General features: G+C 42.6%; 1 protein-coding gene and 1 pseudogene across 4 annotated transcripts in view; one reads left to right on the forward strand and one right to left on the reverse strand.

Moving 5' to 3' along the window:
• RSPH3 (radial spoke head 3) overlaps window positions 1–13,889 on the reverse strand; it is a 41,507-nt gene extending 27,618 nt beyond the window's left edge. For 3 of the 4 annotated variants that reach the window (XR_011568557.1, XR_011568558.1, XM_070796465.1), the window contains exons 1-5: window positions 12,956–13,889; window positions 10,418–10,505; window positions 7,609–7,750; window positions 5,087–5,232; window positions 3,830–4,033 (exon numbers count right to left, since the gene is read on the reverse strand). Coding sequence is in view for 2 of the 4 variants with exons in the window: in XM_070796465.1 (XP_070652566.1) it covers window positions 3,830–4,033; window positions 5,087–5,232; window positions 7,609–7,750; window positions 10,418–10,505; window positions 12,956–13,632 (1,257 nt within the window). In the remaining 2 variants the exon portion in view is untranslated. The remainder of the gene's footprint in view (window positions 1–3,829; window positions 4,034–5,086; window positions 5,233–7,608; window positions 7,751–10,417; window positions 10,506–12,955) is intronic. The other variant, XM_019971266.2, reaches the window with a different exon arrangement.
• A 124-nt stretch (window positions 13,890–14,013) lies between these two features.
• Window positions 14,014–23,795, forward strand: LOC109564091 (small ribosomal subunit protein uS8-like; annotated as a pseudogene).
• The last annotated feature ends 404 nt before the right edge of the window (window positions 23,796–24,199 follow it).

Consider the following 24,199-nt stretch of genomic DNA (forward strand, 5'->3'; position numbering starts at 1 on the left):
TGAAGTAAATATAAATCTAGATGACTTGTATTCTTTGTTTTTTCATATTTCCTAATCAGATCAGATCAGATCAGTTGCTCAGTCGTGTCCGACTCTTTGTGACCCCATGAACCGCAGCACGCCAGGCCTCCCTGTACATCACCAACTCCCGGACTTCACTCAGACTCACGTCCATCGAGTCAGTGATGCCATCCAGCCATCTCATCCTCTGTCGTCCCCTTCTCCTCCTGCCTCCAATGCCTCCCAGCATCAGAGTCTTTTCCAATGAGTCAACTCTTCGCATGAGGTGGCCAAAGTACTGGAGTTTCAGCTTTAGCATCATTCCTTCCAAAGAAATCCCAGGGCTGATCTCCTTCAGAATGGACTGGTTGGATCTCCTTGCAGTCCAAGGGATTCTTAAGAGTCTTCTCGAACACCACAGTTCAAAAGCATCAATTCTTTGGCACTCAGCCTTCTTCACGGTCCAACTCTCACATCCATACATGACCACTGGAAAAACTATAGCCTTGACTAGACGAACCTTTGTTGGCAAAGTAATGTCTCTGCTTTTGAATATGCTATCTAGGTTGGTCATAACTTTCCTTCCAAGGAGTAAGCATCTTTTGATTTCATGGCTGCAGTCACCATCTGTAGTGATTTTGGAACCTCCCAAAATAAAGTCTGACACTGTTTCCACTGTTTCCCCATCTATTTCCCATGAAGTGGTGGGACTGGATGCCATCATCTTCGTTTTCTGAATGTTTAACTTTAAGTCAACTTTTTCACTCTCCACTTTCACTTTCATCAAGAGGCTTTTGAGTTCCTCTTCACTTTCTGCCATAAGGGTGGTGTCATCTGTATATCTGAGGTTATTGATATTTCTCCCGGCAATCTTGATTCCAACTTGTGTTTCTCCCAGTCCAGCATTTCTCATGATGTACTCTGCATATAAGTTAAATAAACAGGGTGACAATATACAGCCTTGACGAACTCCTTTTCCTATTTGGAACCAGTCTGTTGTTCCATGTCCAGTTCTAACTGTTGCTTCCTAACCTGCATACAAATTTCTCAAGAGGCAGATCAGGTGGTCTGGTATTCCCATGTCTTTCAGAATTTTCCACAGTTTATTGTGATCCACACAGTCAAAGGCTTTGGCATAGTCAGTAAAGCAGAAATAGATGTTTTTCTGGAACTCTCTTGCTTTTTCCATGATCCAGCGGATGTTGGCAATTTGATCTCTGGTTCCTCTGCCTTTTCTAAAACCAGCTTGAACGTCAGGAAGTTCACGGTTCATGTATTGCTGAAGCCTGGCTTGGAGAATTTTGAGCATTACTTTACTAGGGTGTGAGATGAGTGCAATTGTGCGGTAGTTTGAGCATTCTTCGGCATTGCCTTTCTTTGGGATTGGAATGAAAACTGACCTTTTCCAGTCCTGTGGCCACTGCTGAGTTTTCCAAATTTGCTGGCATATTGAGTGCAGCACTTTCACAGCATCATCTTTCAGGATTTGGAATAGCTCAACTGTAATTCTATCACCTCCACTAGCTTTGTTTGTAGTGATGCTTTCTAAGGCCCACTTGACTTCACATTCCAGGATGTCTGGCTCTAGGTCAGTGATCACACCATTGTGATTATCTGGGTCGTGAAGATCTTTTTTGTACAGTTCTTCTGTGTATTCTTGCCACCTCTTCTGAATATCTTCTGCTTCTGTTAGGTCCATACCATTTCTGTCCTTTATCGAGCTCATCTTTGCATGAAATGTTCCTTTGGTACCTCTGATTTTCTTGAAGAGATCCCTAGTCTTTCCCATTCTGTTGTTTTCCTCTATTTCTTTGCATTGATCGCTGAAGAAGGCTTTCTTATCTCTTCTTGCTATTCTTTGGAACTCTGCATTCAGATGCTTATATCTTTCCTTTTCTCCTTTGCTTTTTGCTTCTCTTCTTTTCACAGCTATTTGTAAGTAAGACGGTAGGTGTTCCAAGAGGGAATCAGAGGGCAAACACACTGAAACCATACTCACAGAAAACTAGTCAATCTAATCACACTAGGACCACAGCCTTGTCTAACTCAATGAAACTAAGCCATGCCTGTGGGGCAACCCAAGACGGGTGGGTCATGGTGGAGAGATTTGACAGAATGTGGTCCACTGGAGAAGGGAATGGCAAACCACTTCAGTATTCTTGCCTTGAGAACTCCATGAACAGTATGAAAAGGCAAAATATTTCCTAATAGTAAGTAATATATATTATAAAAAATGAAGAATACAAGTCATTAAGATTTATATTTGCTTAAACTTTGAAAATATTTCCTAATAGTAAGTAAGGGCTTCCCAGGTGGCTCAGTGGTAAAGAATCTAACTGATCGGCAGGAGACGTGGGTTCAATTCCTGGGTCAGGAAGGTCCCCTGGAGGAGGAAATGGCAACCCACTCCAGTACTCTTGCCTGAGATATTCCATGGACAAAGGACCCTGACAGGCTGCAGTCCAAGTAAGACACGACTGAGCACGCACACACCACCAAACAGTAAATAAACAAATTTAACTTTTCTTTGATAAAAACTTCACCAATTATTTCAACAAAGCTGATTTTGTTAGGATTCACCTTATCCTTGTGAATATACAATCGTGCATTTGCACAATCCTTATCAACAGACCCGTGCTCTTTACAAAGTTACTCATTTTGGAGGAAAACTGAAAGTCCATCTGACTAGGTTTGGAGTAGAATGTTCTGACAACTCAGCTATTCGTGTGGGAAGGTAGACTCTGAGCCCTTTCAGGTGTTTGGAAACCCTTTATCATTTATCCACAGACTTGCCTGGTGGCTCAGACAGCGTCTGTCTACAATGCGGGAGACCTGGGTTTGATCCCTGGGTTGGGAAGATCCCCTGGAGAAGGAAACAGCAACCCACTCCAGTACTCTTGCCTGGAAAATCCCATGGACGGAGAATCCTGGTAGGCTACTGTCCGTGGGGTCGCAAAGAGCCGGACAGGACTGAGCGACTTCACTTTCACTTTATCATTTATCATCCAGTGTTTAACGCAGGGTGAGTTATTGCCATCCCCAGACAGATTCTTATTAAACTGTACCGAGCCTAGTGCTTCCTAACCAGAGGTTTGTGGTGTATTTAATGATTGGATTCTACAACTTTTCTTATTAAAGGTTCTAAAAACCTTATAATCTGAAGAAATATTCTGTAAAGACTCAGATAGTAGGTGTATTTGTAAGGGTGTGGAGCAGAGCCAGCCACTGAGAAAAAGACCCAGAATTCTTTCCAGATCCTCTTTCTTACTCGCCATCTACCCAAATACACTCCACTTTTTCCTGCCACCTTTTCTGCCATTGATTTTTGGCAAACTGATGTTATTTCTTCTCCAGGACTCTTGATATTTAAGAGTGCCTTTCATTGGGACATATGTAATTTAAATTGTGACCTGTAGGAATTTTGGGGAACTCTATTTAGGTTGTTGGTGTTATTTAGTCCGACTCTTTGCAACCCCATAGACTGTAGCCTGCCAGGCCTCCTCTCTCCATGGGATTTCCCAGGGAAGAATATTGGAGTGGGCTGCCATTTCCTTCTCTAGGAGTAGAACCTCGGTTGCCTGCACTGGCAGGCAGATTCTTTACTGCTGAGCCACCTGGGAAGTCCATCTCTATTTAGATACATCTATGTAAACTGGAATTTTAAAAACGTAATTGTTCATGAAAGATCGGTGATCTATAGGAGAGACCTGAACAACAAACATGTCTTTTCTAACAAGTTTGCCAAGACCTCTTAGCTCTACATGTGATTTTGAACATAATCTGTTAAGTAACCGAAATCTGTCTGAGAGAGAAAACGAAAATTCTCTACTTTTTCCTCCCGGTGTCGCCTCTCCTGCTCTTCAAGTCGCTGGACTTCAGCAAGCTCGATGTTGCGAAGCTCTTCATATGCGTACTGACTGGCCCGCAGGTTCGCCAACTCTTCTTCTTCCATCACTTCCAGAAGAGACTGCTCGATGGTCTTTCCCACCAAAACTTCTAACATTGGTTTAACTTCAAGATCAAAGTCAAACAGCTTAAACACACAAAACAAATTTAAAATTTTAATCATGGACCAAAGGCTCAATGAAAAAAATATCCCATAAGAGCAGCAATAAATAACAGGATACTACTTGTTGAGGGTCTTCTGTGTGCCAGACAATGAGCTGGTACTTTACCGTTTCTAACCTTCAAGACAGCCCAAAAGGCACAGGGGCTCTTTACAGGCAAAAACTGATAGGAGCAAAGTTATAAAAAGATCTATTCAATCATCAGAATGAACCTTCATTCTCAATGATTTTCCAATAAAACTCTAAACCCAAGGGAAATATCTTTGTCTGTCTTGTTCTCCGTCTTTTCTGCTTGATTTTTATTGGTTGTTTTGATAACAGTTTGGAGAACAAAGGAACAAGAATGATGGATACTTTGGTGATTCATCTCTAGGATTTAGAGGCAAAGATCGTCTTCTGTATAGATTATGAAGACTAATTTTATTTCCTAATTCAATGACAGTACTTTCGAATTCCTTCGCATTTTAAATCTCACTTAAGTCATTATGCACACTGCCTTCTCTTCTTCAGTTTCGTAAACTGGCCTGTATTCATGTATTCCACACTGATATAAAAATTAATTATTTTAGGACTTTTTTCCTAACACAGAGAATTATCTTCATAAAACTTATATAATCAACAAGCAACTAGCAGTGGAACCTTTCACACCAGAGATATTATTTTTCCTCATTTGGTACAAATCTACCTTATGTTCATCCATTAAGCAAGTATGCAAACACACAAAAATTAAATATATAAATATTCTAAACACATTTCTAAAATTTTTTATTTCTGATCAGCAAAGAGGGAAAATCAGATCATGGCATTTAATTTTTTTTTTAAAGACTAAAAAGTAAAAGATCATGATATTTAAAAACATTTCTGGGTAGCTCAGGATAAAACCATACACCATTTGGAAGGAAATGCAGTAAGTATTTAGAATCTTCCTGACTATGAAGTGGTTTGCACTTATGTTAAGGTTTTAATTAAACCTCACTCTTTATAAAGAAGACAGAGAGAAGTCTAATAATGTACTATACCTCTCCTTCTAGAATTTCGGTGGCCACATCTTTGCCAGTTTTGGCAGGAATAAAGAGCGGTGTTGGTGGTTTGTCCAAAAACGCATCTGTCTGGCACTCCATATCAACTTCTACTATGCGGTCGGCAATTTCTTCAAGGTATAGTTCTAAGAGAACACCATATACATTGAGTTTGAAATTCTGGTCTTTTTCAAGAATTTGAAACTACAGCCCCTTCAAAACAGAAATGAATGGATCAGAATATAAGTCTTGAAATAAAGGTGCTCAAATGTGGGGTTCAATCCACATAGTGTACTAAGCATTTTTATATATTTGGAAGACCACAGAGTCAGTCAGGCTAGAACATTTACTAAATGTTGAGAGATCACCGAGCTTTGTATTTGAAACGGGCTTCCCTGTGGCTCAGCTGGTGAAGAACCTGCCTGCAATGCGGGAGACCTGGGCTTGATCCCTGGGTTGGAAAGATCCCCTGGAGAAGGGAAAGGCTACCCACTCCAGTATTCTGTCCTGGAAAATTCCATGGACAGCCCATGGGGTCGCAAAGAGTCAAACATGACTGAGCGACTTTAACTTTGTATTTGAAAACAGAACTAAAGAATGTGAACCTATAGATGTATATACAACACAAAACATAACATGGGATGGAAAGTTGACGAGCCAGCCATGTGACAAGTCTTAAGATAATCAATGTTCAAAGGTTTGAAAATTCCTGGACATGTAAAAAAACTACGCATCACATCATTGTGTTATGGACGTTCTCTCTAGCCTACATATCATAAACAGATATAGGAAAACAAATTTCACCTTGGGAATAATTTACATGAGGCAAGGGCAGTATGGCATCATGCAAAGAACATGAGAACTGGAGTCAGCTGTTGAACATAGGACCTAGCGATTACATCCTCTTTGGGTCTTGGTTTCTTTATCTGCAAAAGGGATCATGGTTATCAGTCACCTACAGTCTGCATAATAAAGGAGACACAGGTAAAGGACCTGTGTCTCTGAGACACAGGAAGTACTCAACAAAAAGTGGCTGCTATTCTATCACTTCATATTCTGACGGTATAAGTAAAGACTAAAATTTAGCTCTTACAGAATTACAACTATATTGGCTAATCACAGACATGTACTTATTCTAGACTTGGTCTCAAGGTAGGAAAAAGCTTGGAATGGTCCTCAACCTTTTGTCCTTACTATCCAGAAATATCTCTGGTTATGTCCAAGGAAAACATCAAGTATTGCTTGACGACCAAGAGTCTGTCAACAACACAGCTGGACCTTATGGGTCCAGGTAAACCCCCACAGCTGACGACAGTCAGGTAAGTAGGAAAAGCCTGGCACTAGCCTAGGAACGGAGAAGGCAATGGCACCCCACTCCAGTACTTCTGCCTAGAAAATCCCATGGACGGAGGAGCCTGGTAGGCTGCAGTCCAGGGGGTCGCTAAAGTCGGACATGACTGAGCGACTTCCCTTTCACTTTTCATTTTCATGCATTGGAGAAGGAAATGGCAATCCATTCCAGTGTTCTTGCCTGGAGAATCCCAGGGACGGGGGAGCCTAGTGGGCTGCCATCTATGGGGTCGCACAGAGTCGGACACAACTGAAGCGACTTAGCAGCAGCAGCAGCAGCCTAGGAGAGCCTATGTGGCCCTGGGGAGGATGCAAGGGAATGGAGAACAAAAGGAGCTAGAAGAGGCCATGGTGAGAGAGGTGGGGGACTCAGATCTAAACAGGTTTGTGCTGTGCTGTGCTTAGTCACTCAGTCGTGTCCGACTCTTTGCGACCCATGGACTGTAGCCTGCCAGGCTCCTCTGTCCACGGGAATTCTCCAGGCAGGAATACTGGAGTGGGTTGCCATGCCCTCCTCCAGGGGATCTTCCCAACCCAGGTATCAAACACAGGTCTCCTGCGTTGCAGGTGGATTCTTTACAATCTGAGCCACCAGCGAAGCCCAAGAATACTGGAATGGGTAGCCTATCCCTTCTCCAGGGGAACTTCTGGATCCAGGAATCGAAGTGGAGTCTCCTGCTTTGCAGGCGGATTCTTTACCAGCTGAGCTACCCAGGAAGCCCCGGGATTAGTAAAGCTTGGACTAATAACCCACATTTTCAGATATGCAGTTTTCAGATATTCAGTAAATGGGTTTACTTCTCTCAAAAGACAGAATACCAAAATAAAACTATACTGCTCTCCACCTTCCACGAGTCCAAGAGTGATTCATCTTGGGCTATGAAAAGCAGGAAATACTCCCAGTTGGAGAACAGCATTTGTGAAAAGGGCTGAGAGAATTAATTTGGTCCTTATATTCTTTTTTAAAAAAATCGCCATGTCACATTTTCAGCCGTACCCAATATAATAACAATATTCAGTCTATGAGTTTGTTTACTAAACGGACTTCTTCTACCACGTGACAGGGAAATACTAGATGGCATAACAGATACGTTAATATGAAAGTCAAACAAAATGAACTGACTCAGAAAACCATACACTCTGAGGAGCCACCAAGCCGTGGGCCCACATACCTGTCTGCACGTCCACATGTTTCCTGCCTTCCACAGGTTCGGGTGTACGCGGTCTGAGCTGTTCTTGGGCTTGTTTTCTGGCAAAAGCCCTCCTCCTAGCCTGCTGCTGTCTCTGAATCTCTACAGGATCAGGCTGCCCAGGCTGAATGACAGAAAAGGCTTATAAAACTTAGGAAATATTTCTCAAGGTGTATAGGAGTGCTTCTCCAAACCAATTCCTGGGTGGCATGAAGGCACCCGTCACAGAGCACGTCCTGCTCATCGGTGACTTGGTGATTAAAAATTCACCTGAAATTTGTCAGGCAATTACAAAGGTATCTGGTAAAACACATAAAAGTAACTTCAAAGTATGACCATTAACCAGAATAAAATGGGTGCAGAATCCCAAATAATAAACTGTTTTTCCTCATTCAAGGATTTTTTTTACCATGAACTCCTCTGATGCCTAGTAAACTGAGGTAACCATTCAGTCACAATAGATTTTAATGTGTAGTTAAGAAATTGAAAACCACTTGAATTTTTTTTTAGCCTAATTTCATGACAGAATTTCCATAAAAAATACATTAGCTCACAAAGAAAACAACTTTAGTCCGAACAAAGCCTGTTCAAGTATACAAACAACAGATGACTAAGGGATTAAAGGAGGCAAAGGGCAAAGGAGAAAAGGAAAGATATACCCATTGGAATGCAGAGTTCCAAAGAACAGCAAGGAGAGGTAAGAAAGCCTTCCTCGGTGATCAATGCAAAGAAATAGAGGAAAACAATAGAATGGGAAAGGCAGAGACCTCTTCAAGAAATTAGACATACCAACAGAACATTTCATGCAAAGATGGGCACAATAAAGGACAGAAAAGGTATCGACCTAACAGAAGCAGAAGATATTCAGAAGAGGTGGCAAGAATACACAGAAGAACTGTACAAAAAAGATCTTCATGACCCAGATAACCATGATGGTGTGATCACTCACCTAGAGCCAGACATCCTGGAATGCGAAGTCAAGTGGACCTTAGGAAGCATCACTACAATCAAAACTAGTAGAGGTGATGGAATTCCAGTTGAGCTAATTCAAATCCTAAAAGATGATGGTGTGAAAGTGCTGCACTCAATATGCCAGGAAATTTGGAAAACTCAGCAGTGGCCACAGGACTGGAAAAGGTCAGTTTTCATTCCAATCCCAAAGAAAGGCAATGCTAAAGAATGTTCAAACTACTGCACAATTACACTCATCTCATGCTAGCAAATGCTCAAAACTCTCCAAGCCAGGCTTCAAAAGTACATGAACTGTAAACTTTCAGATGTTCAAGTTGGATTCAGAAAAGGCAGAGGAACCAGAGATCAAATTGCCAACATGCACTGATCATCAAAAAAGCAAGAGAGTTCCAGAAAAACATCTACTTCTGCTTTACTGACTATGCCAAAGGCTTTGACTGTGTGGTTCACAACAAACTGGGAAATTCTGAAAGAGATGGGAATACCAGATCACCTGACCTGACTCCTGAGAAATCTATATGCAGGTCAAGAAGCAACAGTTAGAACTGGACATGGAACAACAGACTGGTTCCAAATCGGGAAAGGAGTACATCAAAGTGGTATACTGTCACCCTGCTAATTTAATTTATATGCAAAGTACATCATGCGAAATGCCAGGCTGGATGAAGCACAAGCTGGAATCAAGATTGCCAGGAGAAATATCAATAACCTCAGATATGCAGATGACACCACCCTTATGGTAGAAAGTGAAGATGAACTAAAGAGCCTATTAATGAAAGTGAAAGAGGAGAGTGAAAAAGTTTGCTTAAAACTCAACATTCAGAAAACTAAGATCATGGCATCCGGTCCCATCACTTCAAGGCAAATAGATGGGGAAACAATGTAAACAGTGACAGACTTTACCTTTTTGGGCTCCAAAATCACTGCAGATGGTGACTGCAGCCATGAAATTAGAAGACACTTGCTCCTTGGAAGAAAAGGTATGACCAACCTAGATGGTATATTAAAAAGCAGAGACATTACTTTGCCAACAAAGGTCCATCTAGTCAAAGCTATGGTTTTTCCAGTAGTCATGTGTATGGATGTGAGAGTTGGACTATAAAGAAAGCTGAGTGAAAAGAATTGATGCTTTTGAACTGTGGTGCTGGAGAAGACTCTTGAGAGTCCCAAGGAGATCCAACCAGTCAATCCTAAAGGAAATCAGTCCCTAATATTCACTGGAAGGGCTGATGCTGAAGCTCCAATACTTTGGCCATCTGATGCAAAGAACTGACTTATTGGAAAAGACCCTGATCATGGGAAAAATTGAAGGCGGGAGGAGAAGGGGATGACAGAGGATGAGATGGTTGGATGGCATCACCAACTCTATGGACATGAGTTTGAGTAAGCTCCAGGATTTGGTGATGGACAGGGAAGCCTGGCATGGTGCAGTCCATGGGATTGCAGTGAGTTGGACACGACTGAGTGACTGAACTGAACCAAACCACTTTTCAGTGCACAGTTCAGGGGCATTAAGTACACTCACGTTGCGCAACCACTACCACCGTTCATCTCCAGAACTTTTTTCATTCTGTGAAACTGAAACTCCGTACTCATTAAATAATACTTCTCTATTCCTCCATTCCCTGCCAACCACTATCTGGCTTATATTTTGCATACATTTTTTTCCCCTTTCATTTTTCTAGCAATCCATCCTTATTTTATTTCATAAATGTTTTAGTCTGTAACAGATTAGAAATTTAAAGACAGAAACAAAAATTGCTCCTTCACCACAGGTAGTCTGGAGTACTCTGTGTCAGACAATTCGAACTGTACTTACCAGTGGTACTGACTGCAGGGCGTACGTGTTGCCTCGGATCACCCTTCTGTCATACATTATGTTTCCGTAATGCACAGGTTCTTCAGGTCTGTAAAAAAGTAAATTCTAAATTATGAGTGTAATGGAGCATTGGTATCTAAAAGTCAACTTTTCATTTTCAAAAATTAAAGTATATTTGATTTACAATATTGAGTTACTTTCAGGTATACAGCAAAGTATATCAATTATACATATATAATATATATTTTCAGATTCTTTTCCAGTATAAGTTATTATAAGATACTGAAAATATCTGTGCTATATAGTAGGTCCTTGCTATCTATTTTATATATAGTAGTGTGTATCTGTTAACCTCAGATTTCCACTTTATTCCTCATCCCCTTTCTTCTTTGGTAACCATAAGTTACTATGTCTGTGAATCTATTTCCATTTTGTAAATAAAAATTCTATTACTTTGGTAGATTCCACATGGAAGTGATATCATATGATATTTGTCTTTGGGGCCAACTCATTTTTAATAGGATTTAGACTAAGGTGAAACTATTTTAAGAAAATAGATTTTTTTTTAGCACCGTTGATAAAGTAGGGAAGTTCCACAATTAGGTGAGAGAAGGAAGATGTTGAGAATTATGTATGCTACATTGTTATGAAGAAGACAAAGGCCGTGCAGATGTGTATCTGTATGTATATATTTGTATTCATACATGTGTACATAAACATGGGTGTCTGGAGAAAAGTACCAAAGTATTCATTCAAAGTCATTAATGTGGTTTGGAGGCAGGAGAGGGACAGCATGTTTGCAAGAGAAGGGGCTAGAGAATAAGGCTGTACTAAGAATACCCACAGGCATGAATGAGTACATATATTTAAAAATTAGATCTGTGTGTGAATGTATACAGAAAGAAATTTGGGGAAAAAAGGAATTAGTTTATAAAAAAGTGGAGGAGAAAAAAAGTAGAGGGAGCCAAGTGCAGATTAATATGGAGAAAGAAATGGCAACCCACTCCAGTGTTCTTGCCTGGAGAATCCCAGGGACGGGGGAGCCTGGTGGGCTGCCGTCTGTGGGGTCGCACAGAGTCGGACACGACTGAAGCGACTCAGCAGCAGCAGTATGATTCCATTTCGGAAACAAAACCTTCCATATACACGTACATATGCTCCTCTTTGTGCACAAGCAAGAAGCTGTGGAAGAATAAGACTTAAGTTTGCTTACAACAGAGAAGCAGGAGTAGAGATGGGTGAGAGACAATTAACTTTGCCTTTATTACTCCTTATTTGTAATTTCCATTGGCTTCACAAGAATGTATTACTTTTATAAATTTGTAAACTGAAAAATCTAACAGACACATCCAAAAGAACTCCTCTCAAAGGCTTGATTCAGATTGCTTCAATATACCAATCAACTAATTCTCTAAAAAGAGAAATTGTTTCCAAGGAACCACCAATGATTCTTCTGTCATCTCTTGGTGTGATTTAATAGGAAGGATTTGTAAGCAACCACTTCAAGGCACTAGGAAATATTTCTCCAAGGAGTCCCTTTTAAAACTGAATTTAAAACTTTTATAATTTAAATGTTCTTATTTTGGTTTTCTTAAAGTGATAGGCATTTCTTATTAACACATGTCTTTATTGTCAGAATAAGATAATTATGATTTTAGACTCAGCTTGAAATAAGCATCAAGAACTCATGTTCAGTCTTTAATTCAACAATCTGTGTTGAGTGCTAACTATCTGTCAGGTAGATCTTTAGTGAATAAAAGTCATAAAGGGTCTTGCTTCCATGGAGCCTGCATTCTTGGAAAGTTCTGCTGATTCCAAAATTTGAAGCATACAGAAAGAACTTTAAGAGAACCATAATATTTAACGCCCTTTCCAAATATGGATACCTGAATATTTGCAACACTGATGAAGTAAAAGTACAATTTGCAGTCCAACATGGAAGGAGAACCTGATTCCTGTGAAGAGATTTACGTGGCTCCCGTTATGGACACGCTATTGTGAGGTACACCTTTGTATCCCAGTTTCTTGTTATGCATAATACATAATATAAAACTAACTTCACAGCACTGGAGAGTAGGTAAGAAAATGTATGTTGGTGCTCCTAGAAGGTGCCTGCTTGGCACACAGTCGGCCAATAACCACCTGTTGACTGAATAATAAGTCGTTTCCCTGCACATGTTATCAATCATGCCAGCATCATGACCACTAAAAAGTTAACTAATTCCCTTTATTGCTTCAGTCCTCCACAACACAGGAGAGTTTCTTGTGCTGCTGCTAAGTCGCTTCAGTTGTGTCCGACTCCGTGCAACCCCCTAGACGGCAGCCCACCAGCCTCCTCTGTCCTTGTGATCCTCCAGGCAGGAATATTGGAGTGGGTTGCCATTTCCTTCTCCAGTAGAGTTCCTTAGGGAGAGAATTTATTTCTCAGAGAGCAAGGAAGGGAAAGCAGCATAGGCAGGTTCTGCCAGGGCGAAAGGATCAAGATCCCGCGGCCCCAGGATGAGGAGAGACCCCACAGAGGCCGGTTTGCTCACTCACTGCTGCATCAGGTCGTCCCGGTAACGGCGGCGCTGGCAGGGCAGGGCCCGGGGCCGGCTGGTGTAGGTGTAGGTGGCCATGGCCGGGGAGGCGCGCTCAGCCAACGTGGAGGTCGCGCTCGGGGTCGGCCCGCTTCCCTTTTGATGAAGCTTGGCTTCGAAGCAGGTGGGCACTAGAGTGTCGTGGGAGCCGGAGAGGTGCACGTAGTGCCAAGGGCAGGGATTCCGTGATGCGAGGAGGGGCGGCAAGAAGGGAGGCGGGCGGGCCGGGAGACTGCCGGGGCAGGAAGTAGGAGCTACACAGGGACGGTTCTGGGCACCACCGAACCCTCCCGCGGCGCCCGCGCCGGTTGCCCAGCAACCCAGCGTTCCGTCGAGGGGCGGAGCCTCGGGGCTGTTCTGGCTGGCGGGCTTCCGGGGAAGGTTGCCAGTGCGCCCGAGCACTTCCGGTTCTTGACTCTGCCCACCCGCGTCTTCCTGGTCAACGAGCCTGCGCATGAAGGAGGCGTGCCCGGCGGCCCCAGCAGAGGCCTGAGGAGGGCGGCGATGGTCCCCGGCCCCACTCTCGAGGGGCTCTCGGCGGGGCCTGGGTTGGCGCTGTTCACGCAGAGCCCGCTCCTCGGGGACCGCCCTTGGCCGTTTCTCCCGCGCCTGCCGCCGCGCCTCTGATCGGGCCATCCCCCTACGACCGCACACGCCTGCCGCCCAGCCTCCTATCTCTTGTTACGTGCCAGGGCCGGGCTGGGGGGCTTCCCCGTTGTCTCCGAGCACCGCCACCTCTCCCGCCCCAGGGTCCGCTTGCGTAGCTGGTCTGCCTTTTTCTTCTTTCCTTCCCTGCTTACCGTTCTGCTGCTAGTCCTTCAGGGGGCGGTCCTTAGGCGTGGAGGGCCTCCCCACAGACATCTTTTTGGTAAAGGGCCACTCCAGTATTCTTGCCTGGAAAATCCCATGGACAGAGGAGCCTGGTAGGCTGCAGTCCATGGGGTCGCTAAGAGTCGGACACGACTGAGCGACTTCCCTTTCACTTTTCACCTTCATGCATTGGAGAAGGAAATGGCAACCCACTCCAGTGTTGTTGCCTGGAGAATCCCAGGGACAGAGGAGCCTAGTGGGCTGCCGTCTATGGGATCACACAGAGTCGGACAAGACTGAAGCGACTGAGCAGCAGCAGCAGCAGGGCGTCTTCTTGAGTCTTTTAGGGTCTCCTCTTGCCCTAAAAATGAAGCGTCAAGGGACGGGTCTGTCCTTAGAAACAGCAAATGCACTGGTTTTAGTGTTGGCGATGTGAAAGTACTGGGTTTGTGTAAGTGAAGCTTATGCTTCCCTGAGTGAACTGTGCTGTTGGAGAAGACTCTTTAGAGTCCCTTGGATTGCAGGGAGATCCAGCCAGTCCATCCTAATGGAAATCAGTCCTGAATGTTCATTGGAAGGACTGATGCTGAAGCTGAAACTCCAATACTTTGGCCACCTGATGCAAAGAACTGACTTATTTGAAAAGACCCTGATGCTGGGAAAGATTGAAGACAGGAGGAGAAGGGGAATGACAGAGGATGAGTTGGTCGGATGGCATCACCAATGCAACAATGGACATGAGTTTGAGTGAACTCTGGGAGTTGGTGATGTACAGGGAGGCCTGGTGTGCTGCAGTCCATGGGGTCGCAAAGAGTCGGACATGACTGAGCAACTGAACTGAACTGAGTGATAACAGTTGTTTGCCTTTGCGTTTGCATTCAGTTAAGTAGTGTGTGGATTTAAATCTGAATTCAGCACTGTACTAGCCCCATATTTTCTGGCGAAGTAATGTTTTTGTGTTTCATATTGCAGATGTGCAAAAACAATCATTTAATGTCATTTCCTGAGATGCAGCCGATTGGGTGGAAGTTCTTGTGGGCATTTTTCATTCTGAAATGCTTGGAGTATCAAATGGACGTGTCACACTGCTGGTTTAGACGTGTGTCTGGAGTTCGGTGGAAAGGTTGGAGCTAGAGATAAGAATTTGGTACTGGTGAGAGTTCAGAGGGTTTTAGAGACATTAAAAGTAAAAAGGAAAGAGTGTGGTCTTGGTGAAACCAAAAGTTTCAGGAGCAGTGGAGTCACCCTGGTTATTATGTAAGAAGTTATGTAAGATGAGAACTGAGAAGTAACCGTTGGGTTTGCCAGCATGGAAGTTGTCTGTGAACTTCACAAAAATAGCAGTTTCTGTGAAGTGGTGGGAACTGAGCCCAAGTGGAACAAAGGGAGGACAGTTTTAGTTGTGAGATGCAGAGTCTGTAACCACAGATTATTCTTTCCAGATGTTTTGCTATTGTCTTAACTACTTAGTGAAGTGCGTGAGGCCTTTGGACGGTAGCAGCTCATGAATTAATAAGTTTTTGCCACAAGGTGTCACTAATTCTTCATTAGCTTTTTCTGGCAAATAGAATAATTGGAGCACAAGCATACCTGTATTAAGGAAATACTATTTTTTTAAATCACATTTTAAAAATAGATCTACTAGAAGGTAATTGTTTACATTGTATAAAGTTTTCTGTTTAAGTTCTCTCTAGAATATTTGAATAACTGACTTATTGGAAAAGACCCTCGTGCTGGGAAAGATTGAAGGCAGGAGGAGAAGTGGACCACAGAGAATGAGATGGCTGGATGGCATCACAGACTGGATGAACATGAGTTTGAATGAGCGAGCTTTGGGAGTTGGTGATGGACAGGGAAGCCTGGCGTGTTGCAGTCCATGGGGTCCAAAGAGTTGGACACGACTGAGCAACTAACTGAACAAAGAATATTTGACATCTGTGCACAGGCCTAAAAGGACATATTGAATGCAAGGCTGGGAATCAGCAGGCTAGGGTTCTGGATTTAGAGCTCTGGATTGGGAGTTAGAAGACTGGGGTTCAACTCCAGTTTTACACTCACTAGCTGTGTGACCTCAGGCAAAATTTAAGTGATTTTTCATCTTACTGATTTTTTTAAATCTTTCATTATTATTTTAAAGTAACAGTAAATGCCACTTTACTCATCTCACTCAATTATTTGTACATGTCAAAACAGATGTGTATAACAGATGTTTAGAAAATGGTTAAGTGTGATGTAAATACAAGAGTTAAAACAACTTTTATAAAAATCACCTGTGCCCAAGTTTGTAGCAGTATAGGTACAATATTAAGCAGTTGTATTAGTGAAGATTATCATTTGCAATGGTAAGAATCCAGTTTCTTGCTTGGCTAGAAGGGCATGTTTTGAAGTTTATAAGGGGAGTTCAGGTGACTTCAGGAATGGCAGTGCTACAGGATGGAAGGGCTATGATTCAAATTTGATTAAAATCCCTGGAATCAGGGATTTGGATGACAGCAAAGTGAGCAGCCCTAACTTCCCTCTGTTTTTCCATCTGATCTTTATCTCTTTGGTTCCAGCTTGCTTTCTCCACTTAATAGGGAACATTGTGATGTTATGAAGGTTGTAGGACATCCACAGTACAGCATCCTGTAGCTTGAGAAGGTGAGAAGATGGAGCTGAAGGAGAAGATGCTATGAATTATCTTGATTTTGATGAGGAGAATATGAATTTCAAATTGATGAAAGCCAATGTCAACTAATACTGACTTTCAAATTAAAGAAAAAATAAAAAGCAAATGTTTTGGATGACCATCAGCAGATGAATGGATAAGAAAGCTCTGGTACATATACACAATGGAGTATTACTCAGCCTATTAAAAAGAATACATTTGAATCAGTTCTAATGAGGTGGATGAAACTGGAGCCTATTATACAGAGTGAAAATATCAAAAGATATTTGAAAATAACACACATATTTTCAAGTGCAATGTGACATGTACTAAGATCTTTGACTTAACCATTGAAAGCCTCAATAAAGTTAGGAGACTGAAAAAACCCAGAGGGTGATTGCAGAGAAGAAAGCATTTAAATGAGAAATTGATATCAAAATAAGAAAATGAAAGATACTTTTAAACATCCCATGTATTTGGAAATTAAATGCCCATTTTTAAGTGATGGGTGTATCTAAGGAGCCATAACAGGGAAGATTAGAAAATGTAATAGAATAAAAATGGAAAGAGAATTTACCAGGATTTGTTGCATGCAGCTGAAGCTGCTCAATGCAATTAAATACAATGTGGAGTCTTGAATAAGACATGAAATCAAATAATGGACACTAGCATAAAATTTTGTGAAATTTGAACAAAATCTGTATCACGTTAATTTCCTGTTTTTTTTTTTTTTGCAGCATAGTATTTCTTTATATTCTCAGAATTGGATTATATATGCCTTTGAACTATGCCTTTGAATAGTCAGAGGAAGCTGAATCTCTAGAAGTGAGACTGTTCGGCATCCCTAAAAACACTGGCACTACCTATGAATAAGACAGGAAACCACAAGAAAAAGAATACTTGAAAGACAGCTAGATGCGACTGAAAGGGAGTGATACTACAGGCAAAAGAGCTTTCTGAGTGCCAGCGATGGTGCTGGGGCGCCGAGAAAAGGACGGTGAGTACAGCTGTCCTCACGGGTCTCGTGCGGTAACCAGGGGGGCAGAAACTTAAAACATTGTGTGAGACGTGTGATAACAGGGTGGGACCGGGTGCTGTAGGAGCTCAGGGACCCCTCACCCACGCTGGGGGTCATGGCAAGCTTCCTGCGTGAAAGGACACTGGAAATCAGGTCGTGTGAACTTGCAGGAGTTTGCTGGATGAAATGAGGGGGGAAGAACACCACGTGTGAAGCCCAAGAGGTGAGAGAACGCCTAGAACCTTGAGGCTCTGAGAGCTTGCTGTGCCTGAATCAACACGAAGTAGGGGGGATTAAGAAATATGTGATTCAAAGGAGATTGATGATGCAATAACAATTCAAATCCACATTATGGAGAAGGTTGTTGAGTATCACATCAGTGATTTAGAGAACCATCCTGAAAAATGTTCCCAGAACTAGAGGAAAGGATTAAAAATATTGACCCTATTGGGGCTTCCCAGATGGCTCAGACAGTAAAGAATCAACCTGCAATGCAGGAGACCTGGGTCGGGAGGATCCCCTGGAGAAAGGAGTGGCTAGCCACTCCAGTATTCTTAACTGGGGAAATCCCATGGACAGAAGAGCCTGGTGGGCTATGGTCCATGGAGTCACAACTGAGTGGCTGAGATAGATGATTGATATATAGCAGAGCAGATAATTCAATCTAAGCCTGCTATTCCTATGGTGCAATAGAAGTAACAACTAGACTTAATTTAACAACTGTTTCCTGAGTTAAGTATTAGTACTTGAATACACATCAAGAGGGTTCCCCACAATCCAAGAAAAACTAATGGCAACGTTTTTACATTACAAGGACATAGAGGACAGATCTTATGACAATTCAGGCAAAAAGAAGCAAATCCCCTTGCAAAAATGAAAATCCCACTGACCTTAGGCTTTTCTGTAACACTCAAGATCAGAAGACAATTAAACAACGTCTATTAGAGTTTTCAGGGAAAATGCTGGGAACAACCTCACACTCAAAAAGTCCACTATTTTTCAAGGCAATGGCATTTACTTTCAGATTTGCAGCCTTGCACCAGACATTCCTGAAAGAAATGAAAGTGAAAGTCACTCAGTCATGCCCAACTCTTTGCCACCCCATGGACTGTATAGTCTATGGAATTCTCCAGGCCAGAATACTGGAGTGGGTAGCCTTTCCCTTCTCCAGGGGATCTTCCCAACCCAGGGATCAAACCCAGGTCTCCCACACTGCAGGTGGACTCTACCAACTGAGCTATCAGGTAAGCCCATTGACCATCCTGTCCCTCATTAAAAAAAAAAAAAACAACTCACAAAAACACTAACAAAAGAGAAGTCAAAATGAGAGCTCAGTAATGAGGGAACCATGATTCAGAAGGACTCATGAGACCAGCCTTACTTTGGACCACAATGTAGCTACTTGGTTGACCTCCGTGTGGTCTGGTCAGTTCTGGGGGCTGAGAGTGAAACTTGGCCTGCAAAGCTTCCCTGAACTGTTCCTCCTGAGGTAACTCCCATTTCCCAGAAAATATATTTCTCTTCCCACATGCTTTACCCCTTGTTTCAGAAGGAATGTCAAGTTTGATGACTGCTTAAAACTGATTCGGTTTCCAACATCTGGTAATATTGTCTTAGCTACTTACCTGGTTGAAATACAATGTCGAGAGGAACTGAACACTCCTTTTCTCAGAACAGATCTGAATGCAGCGTACTGATTGGTTTCACGTCCAAGAGCCTCTTATGCTTTCTGCATCTTTCAAACTCGGATGCTTGCCTGGCTTGTGGTACTCTGAATTGGGCGAGACGAGCAAACCGTGTATTAGCAGCCATTGCAGCCTGAAGCTTTGCTTTATCTCATCTGGGACTTGTGAGTATCCCCTTGTTAACCTATGGTTGGAACCAGCACGTTCATTATATACATATGATGCTGATGTTTAGAAATGTAGCTTATCTCTTTTTCTATTTCTTAAAGAAAATCTCAGAAGCAGATACACAATTTATCATTTCCTTTTCATCAAGGAAGTTAGTGACTCAGTTCAGCAGGAGTGATATTCATAAAGGAACAGGAAAAGGACTGAGAATCATAACATTTCTAGTTACTGTTGCTGTGTAACCGGTTCCCCCAGAGACGAGCGTCTTCAGTAATAACCATTTTCTCAGGGTCCCACATCCTTTGGGCTAGGAATTGGAAAAGGGTGCAGTGGGGGTGGTTTGTGTTTATCCCGTGAAGCCTGGAACCTCAGTTGGTAAGACTGAGTCTCCAGTTAGAGGCTGGAAACTTCTGGAAGTTCTTCCACTCTCCTGTCTGGTGCCTGGGTTGTGATGACTTGAGTGCTAGGGCCACTGCTCAAAGCAGTTGCTAACTTGCCCAGACTCAAGAAAAGGGTCCATAGATCCCACTTTCAGTAGGAGGAGTGTCAAAAAGAAACGCTAAACTGAGAAGGGGATGGCACCGCACTCCAGTACTCTCGCCTGGAAAACCCCATGGATGGAGGAACCTGGTAGGCTGCAGCCCATGGGGTCGTGAAGAGTTGGACACGACTGAGCGACTTCCCTTTCACTTTTCACTTTCATGCATTGGAGAAGGAAATGGCAACCCACTCCAGTGTTCTTGCCTGGAGAATCCCAGGGATGGGGAGCCTGGTGGGCTGCCGTCTGTGGGGTCACACAGAGTCGGACACGACTTAGCAGCAGCAGCAGCAAACTGCTTCCCTGGTGGCTCAGACGTCTGCCTGCAATGCGGGAGACCCAGGTTCGTTCCCTGGGTCAGGAAGATCCTCTGGAGAAGGAAATGGCAACCCACTCCAGTACTCTTGCCTGGAAAATCCCATGGATGGAGGAGCCTGGTAGGTTATAGTCCATGGGGTCGCAAAGAGTCAGGCATGACTGAGAGACTTCACTTCAAACTGCTAATATTGGTTTTCTTTGGCTCATGGAACGGTGTTATGGATTGAATTTTCTCCCCTCCCCTGCAAATCATGTTAAAGTCCTAACCTTCAGAACCTTGGAGATAGGGTCTTTGCAGGTAGAGTTAGTTGAATTAGAACTATGTCATATTGGAATATAGTGGACTCCTAGTCCAATATGATTGGTGTCATTTTAAGAAGGGGAATTTAGGCACAGACCCCTCCAAGCAGGAAGCCCCATGAAGATAAAGACAGTGGTGTGGTGTTTCTGCAAGCCAAGGGAGCTACCAGAAGCTAGGGGAGAAGCCAGGAGAGACTTCCTTACTGCCTCAGAAGGACCCAGCCTGAGTCACACCGTGATCTTGTACTTCTAGATCCCATAGCTAGGAGACCATCAATTCCTGGTGTGTAAGCCGCCCACTTTGTTATAGCAGTCCTAGAAAACTAATTCAGATGTGTTTTAGTTTGTTTATAATTTTTAATATTTTTCATATTTTTGACAAGGAACGTATGTTTCTTTAAAAATGGGGAAAATACATTTATTTAATATAATAATTTCAATGTCTAACTTCCATAAAACATGGAAATATACCAAAAGCTTAACTACGGTTTTATCTGTGTAATACAAGTATTGTTGTTCAGTCGCTCAGTTGTGTCCAACTCTTTGCAACCACATGGACTGCAGCCCACCAGCCTTCCCTGTCCGTCATGGTCTCCTAGAGTTTGCTCAAACTCATGTCCATTGAGTCAGTGATGCTATCCAACCATCTCATCCGCTGCCGCTGTCTTCTCCTTTTGCCTTCAATCTTTCCCAGCATCAGGGTCTTTTCCAATAAGTTGCGTCTTTGCATCATGTAGCCAAAGTCCTGGAGCTTCAGCTTCACCATCAATCCTTCCAATGAATATTCGTGGTTGATTTCCTTTAGGATTGATGGGTTCGATCTCTCTGAAGTTCAAGGGACTCTCAAGAGTCTTCTCTAGCACCACAGTTCAAAAGCATCAATTCTTCAGCACTCAGCCTTCTTTATGACCCAGCTCTCACATCCATACATGACTACTGGAAAAATCATAGCTTTGACTACGTGGACCTTTGTCAGCAAAATGATGTCTCTGTTTTTTTTAATACACTGACTAGGTTTGTCATAGCTTTTCTTCCAAGGAGCAAGCGTCTTTTAATTTCATTGCTTCAGTCACTGTAATTACAGTATAGGTATTTACAATTATAAACCATTACAAGTATAGGTAATTAAAAAAATTCCTTCTATTTCTCTGTGCTGAAAATGTTTTCTGTTATAAGTGTGTGTCACTTTGTTATGGGAGGGAAAAGAGACCTCAGGAAGCAGCCATTACAGTAGAAAGAGTAAGGGCTTCAGGGAGCTGGCCCTGGGTCCTGCTGTGCTACTTAGTAATTCTCAGCCTGCTTCCTTATCTGAACATGGGAGGAATATTTCTGTGTTGCTGTGATGTGTCAAGGAATGAACATACCTGAAGCACCTAACGTGGTGCCTTATGAGCTCAGCCTTCACTCTCTATAACTTAACTGATAACTTCTGTGACTGTGATTATGGGGTAGGTACAAGACTGAAGTAATTCAAGAGCCATGAATGATTTTCCCTGATAGTGAAAGACTAAGGATGTGAAAAGCTAGGACATGGAGGGGTGGCTCTTACTGAGAAGCAAAGGCCATTTGAGCTAAGAGCCTCTACTTACCCAGGTTCCCCCTAAGGTTTTAGGAAGGATCAGGGCAAAAATGGATCAAATGGTCATGTGGCTTTGAAAAAATTTGCAAAAGATATTTTAAAATGCAATCAGTTAAGACTGCTGTCTCCTTCCACTCTGACCCCCACACCCACCCTGCCCTTGGATGGCCATGGAGTGGCCATGGGGCTTTGGGGGTTGGGATATGGGAAATGGATGCATTTACTTCGGTGAGGTGTATTTATGCAGGGTGCTGTCACCTTCTTGAATAGATAAGCCATTGATAGCTGATCTGGGGTACTAGGGCCTTGCAGAGAAATTCCCACTGACCACTATGCCTGCTCACCCAGCTTGAGATGAATAAGAACACATATAAGAACAGTTAAAAAAATTGTTTATTTGAGTTTTGGCTATGCTGGGTCTTCGTCCCTTTGCACGGGCTTTCTCTAGTTGCTGCAAGGAGGGGCTACTCTTGATTGCGGGGCTTGTCTTGCTGTGGAGCGCAGGCTCTAGGCACTCGGGTTCAGTAGTTGTGGCTCGCAGGCTGTAGAGTGTGGGCTCACTGGTTGTGGTGAACAGGCTTAGTTGCTCTGTGGCATGTGGAATCTTCCTGGACCAGGGATTGAACCCGTGTCCGCTGCATTTGCAGGCAGAGTATTATCCACTGAGCCATCAGGGAAGTCCCTGTAAGAACACTTTTTACAGGGCCTTGTGCTGACAGTATGTGGGTACGTGAGGAGAAAAAAGGTTTGAAATATACGGAGCCAGAAAGTGTCTGTGGAAAGATTTTCCAGATTTTCCAGCCTCTATATGAAAGAAACGATCGAGATCCTCTTTCCGCCATCTTTCCGTGCCGCCAGAATGGTGCGCATGAATGTCCTGGCCGATGCTCTCAAGAGTATCAACAATGCCGAAAAGAGGCAAACGCCAGGTCCTTATTAGGCCGTGCTCCAAAGTCATCGTCAGGTTTCTAACAGTGATGATGAAGCATGGTTATATTGGCGAATTTGAAATCATTGATGATCACAGGGCTGGGAAAATTGTTGTGAACCTCACAGTCAGGCTAAGTAAGTGTGGAGTGATCAGCCCTAGATTTGATGTGCAACTCAAAAGATCTAGAAAAATGGCAGAATAATCTGCTCCCATCCCGTCAGCTTGGTTTCATTGTACTGACAACCTCAGCTGGCATCATAGACCATGAAGAAGCAAGACGAAAACATACAGGAGGGAAAATCCTTGGATCCTTTTTCTAGGGATGTAATACATACAAATAAAATGCCTCAGAGGACAAAAAAAAAAAAAAAAAAAGAAACGATCGAAATCTCTCTAAATTTGACAAAAACCCTAAAAATGTACTTGACATGACTGAGTTGAGAAGCTGAAAAAAGTATTCTAAACTATTAATGTTGATGAGAACACCATTTTAATAAAGTAAGCTAAAAAACCCAGATATAACTTTTATTCTTTCTGCAGAAAATGTTTATTTTATATAAATGTTTGTTTATTTTACAAAATCTTTATTTATAGGAAGAAGCAATTTAAAAGGGTGTGTAGACAAAATCCTATTAAAAAGTGATTAAAAAGGATATGCAGAAAAAGGAACATTAATGAAATGTGTCTAGAGGTTGTTAATCACAATATTATGTAATTTTGAGAGGGGGATTTTGTTTGTTGTCAAACCACTGCTTCATTCAAATGATAACTTATCTAATGTGAACATTAAATTTATAATTTGTGATTTGTTTCTCTCCATATTTTTGTTTGCTTTTAAGTTTGTGTTTGTGAGTTTGCATCCTTGTTCTCCAAAATGATGGAAGGCCCCTCAATACCTGGGTCTGACTTAAGAGAGCCCAGCTTTCAGATTAATCCTTGTTCTTCTCAGAAGTTGTTATTGAATCTGATGCTAATACTGAGTATTGAGCTTCTGTTCCATCTCCTACAGAAGAACTGAAAATTGGAGCAGCTATTTACCGATCATTTCCTTTTGATCTGGAAGGTTTCAGTGGGTCTGTCTAGTAAGACCTTGAGGATGCTGTTCACCTAGTCAGAGTAAAACCATGACTCAGAGTGTGAGAAAATGGCTCTCAGTTTCCTAGGATGTTTTAAATATAAAAACATGCTGTGCTTTTGAATAAAAAGTAC

The sequence above is a fragment of the Bos indicus genome, chromosome 9 (genome assembly GCF_029378745.1).
Source record: "Bos indicus isolate NIAB-ARS_2022 breed Sahiwal x Tharparkar chromosome 9, NIAB-ARS_B.indTharparkar_mat_pri_1.0, whole genome shotgun sequence".
NCBI classification, from domain to species: domain Eukaryota; kingdom Metazoa; phylum Chordata; class Mammalia; order Artiodactyla; family Bovidae; genus Bos; species Bos indicus.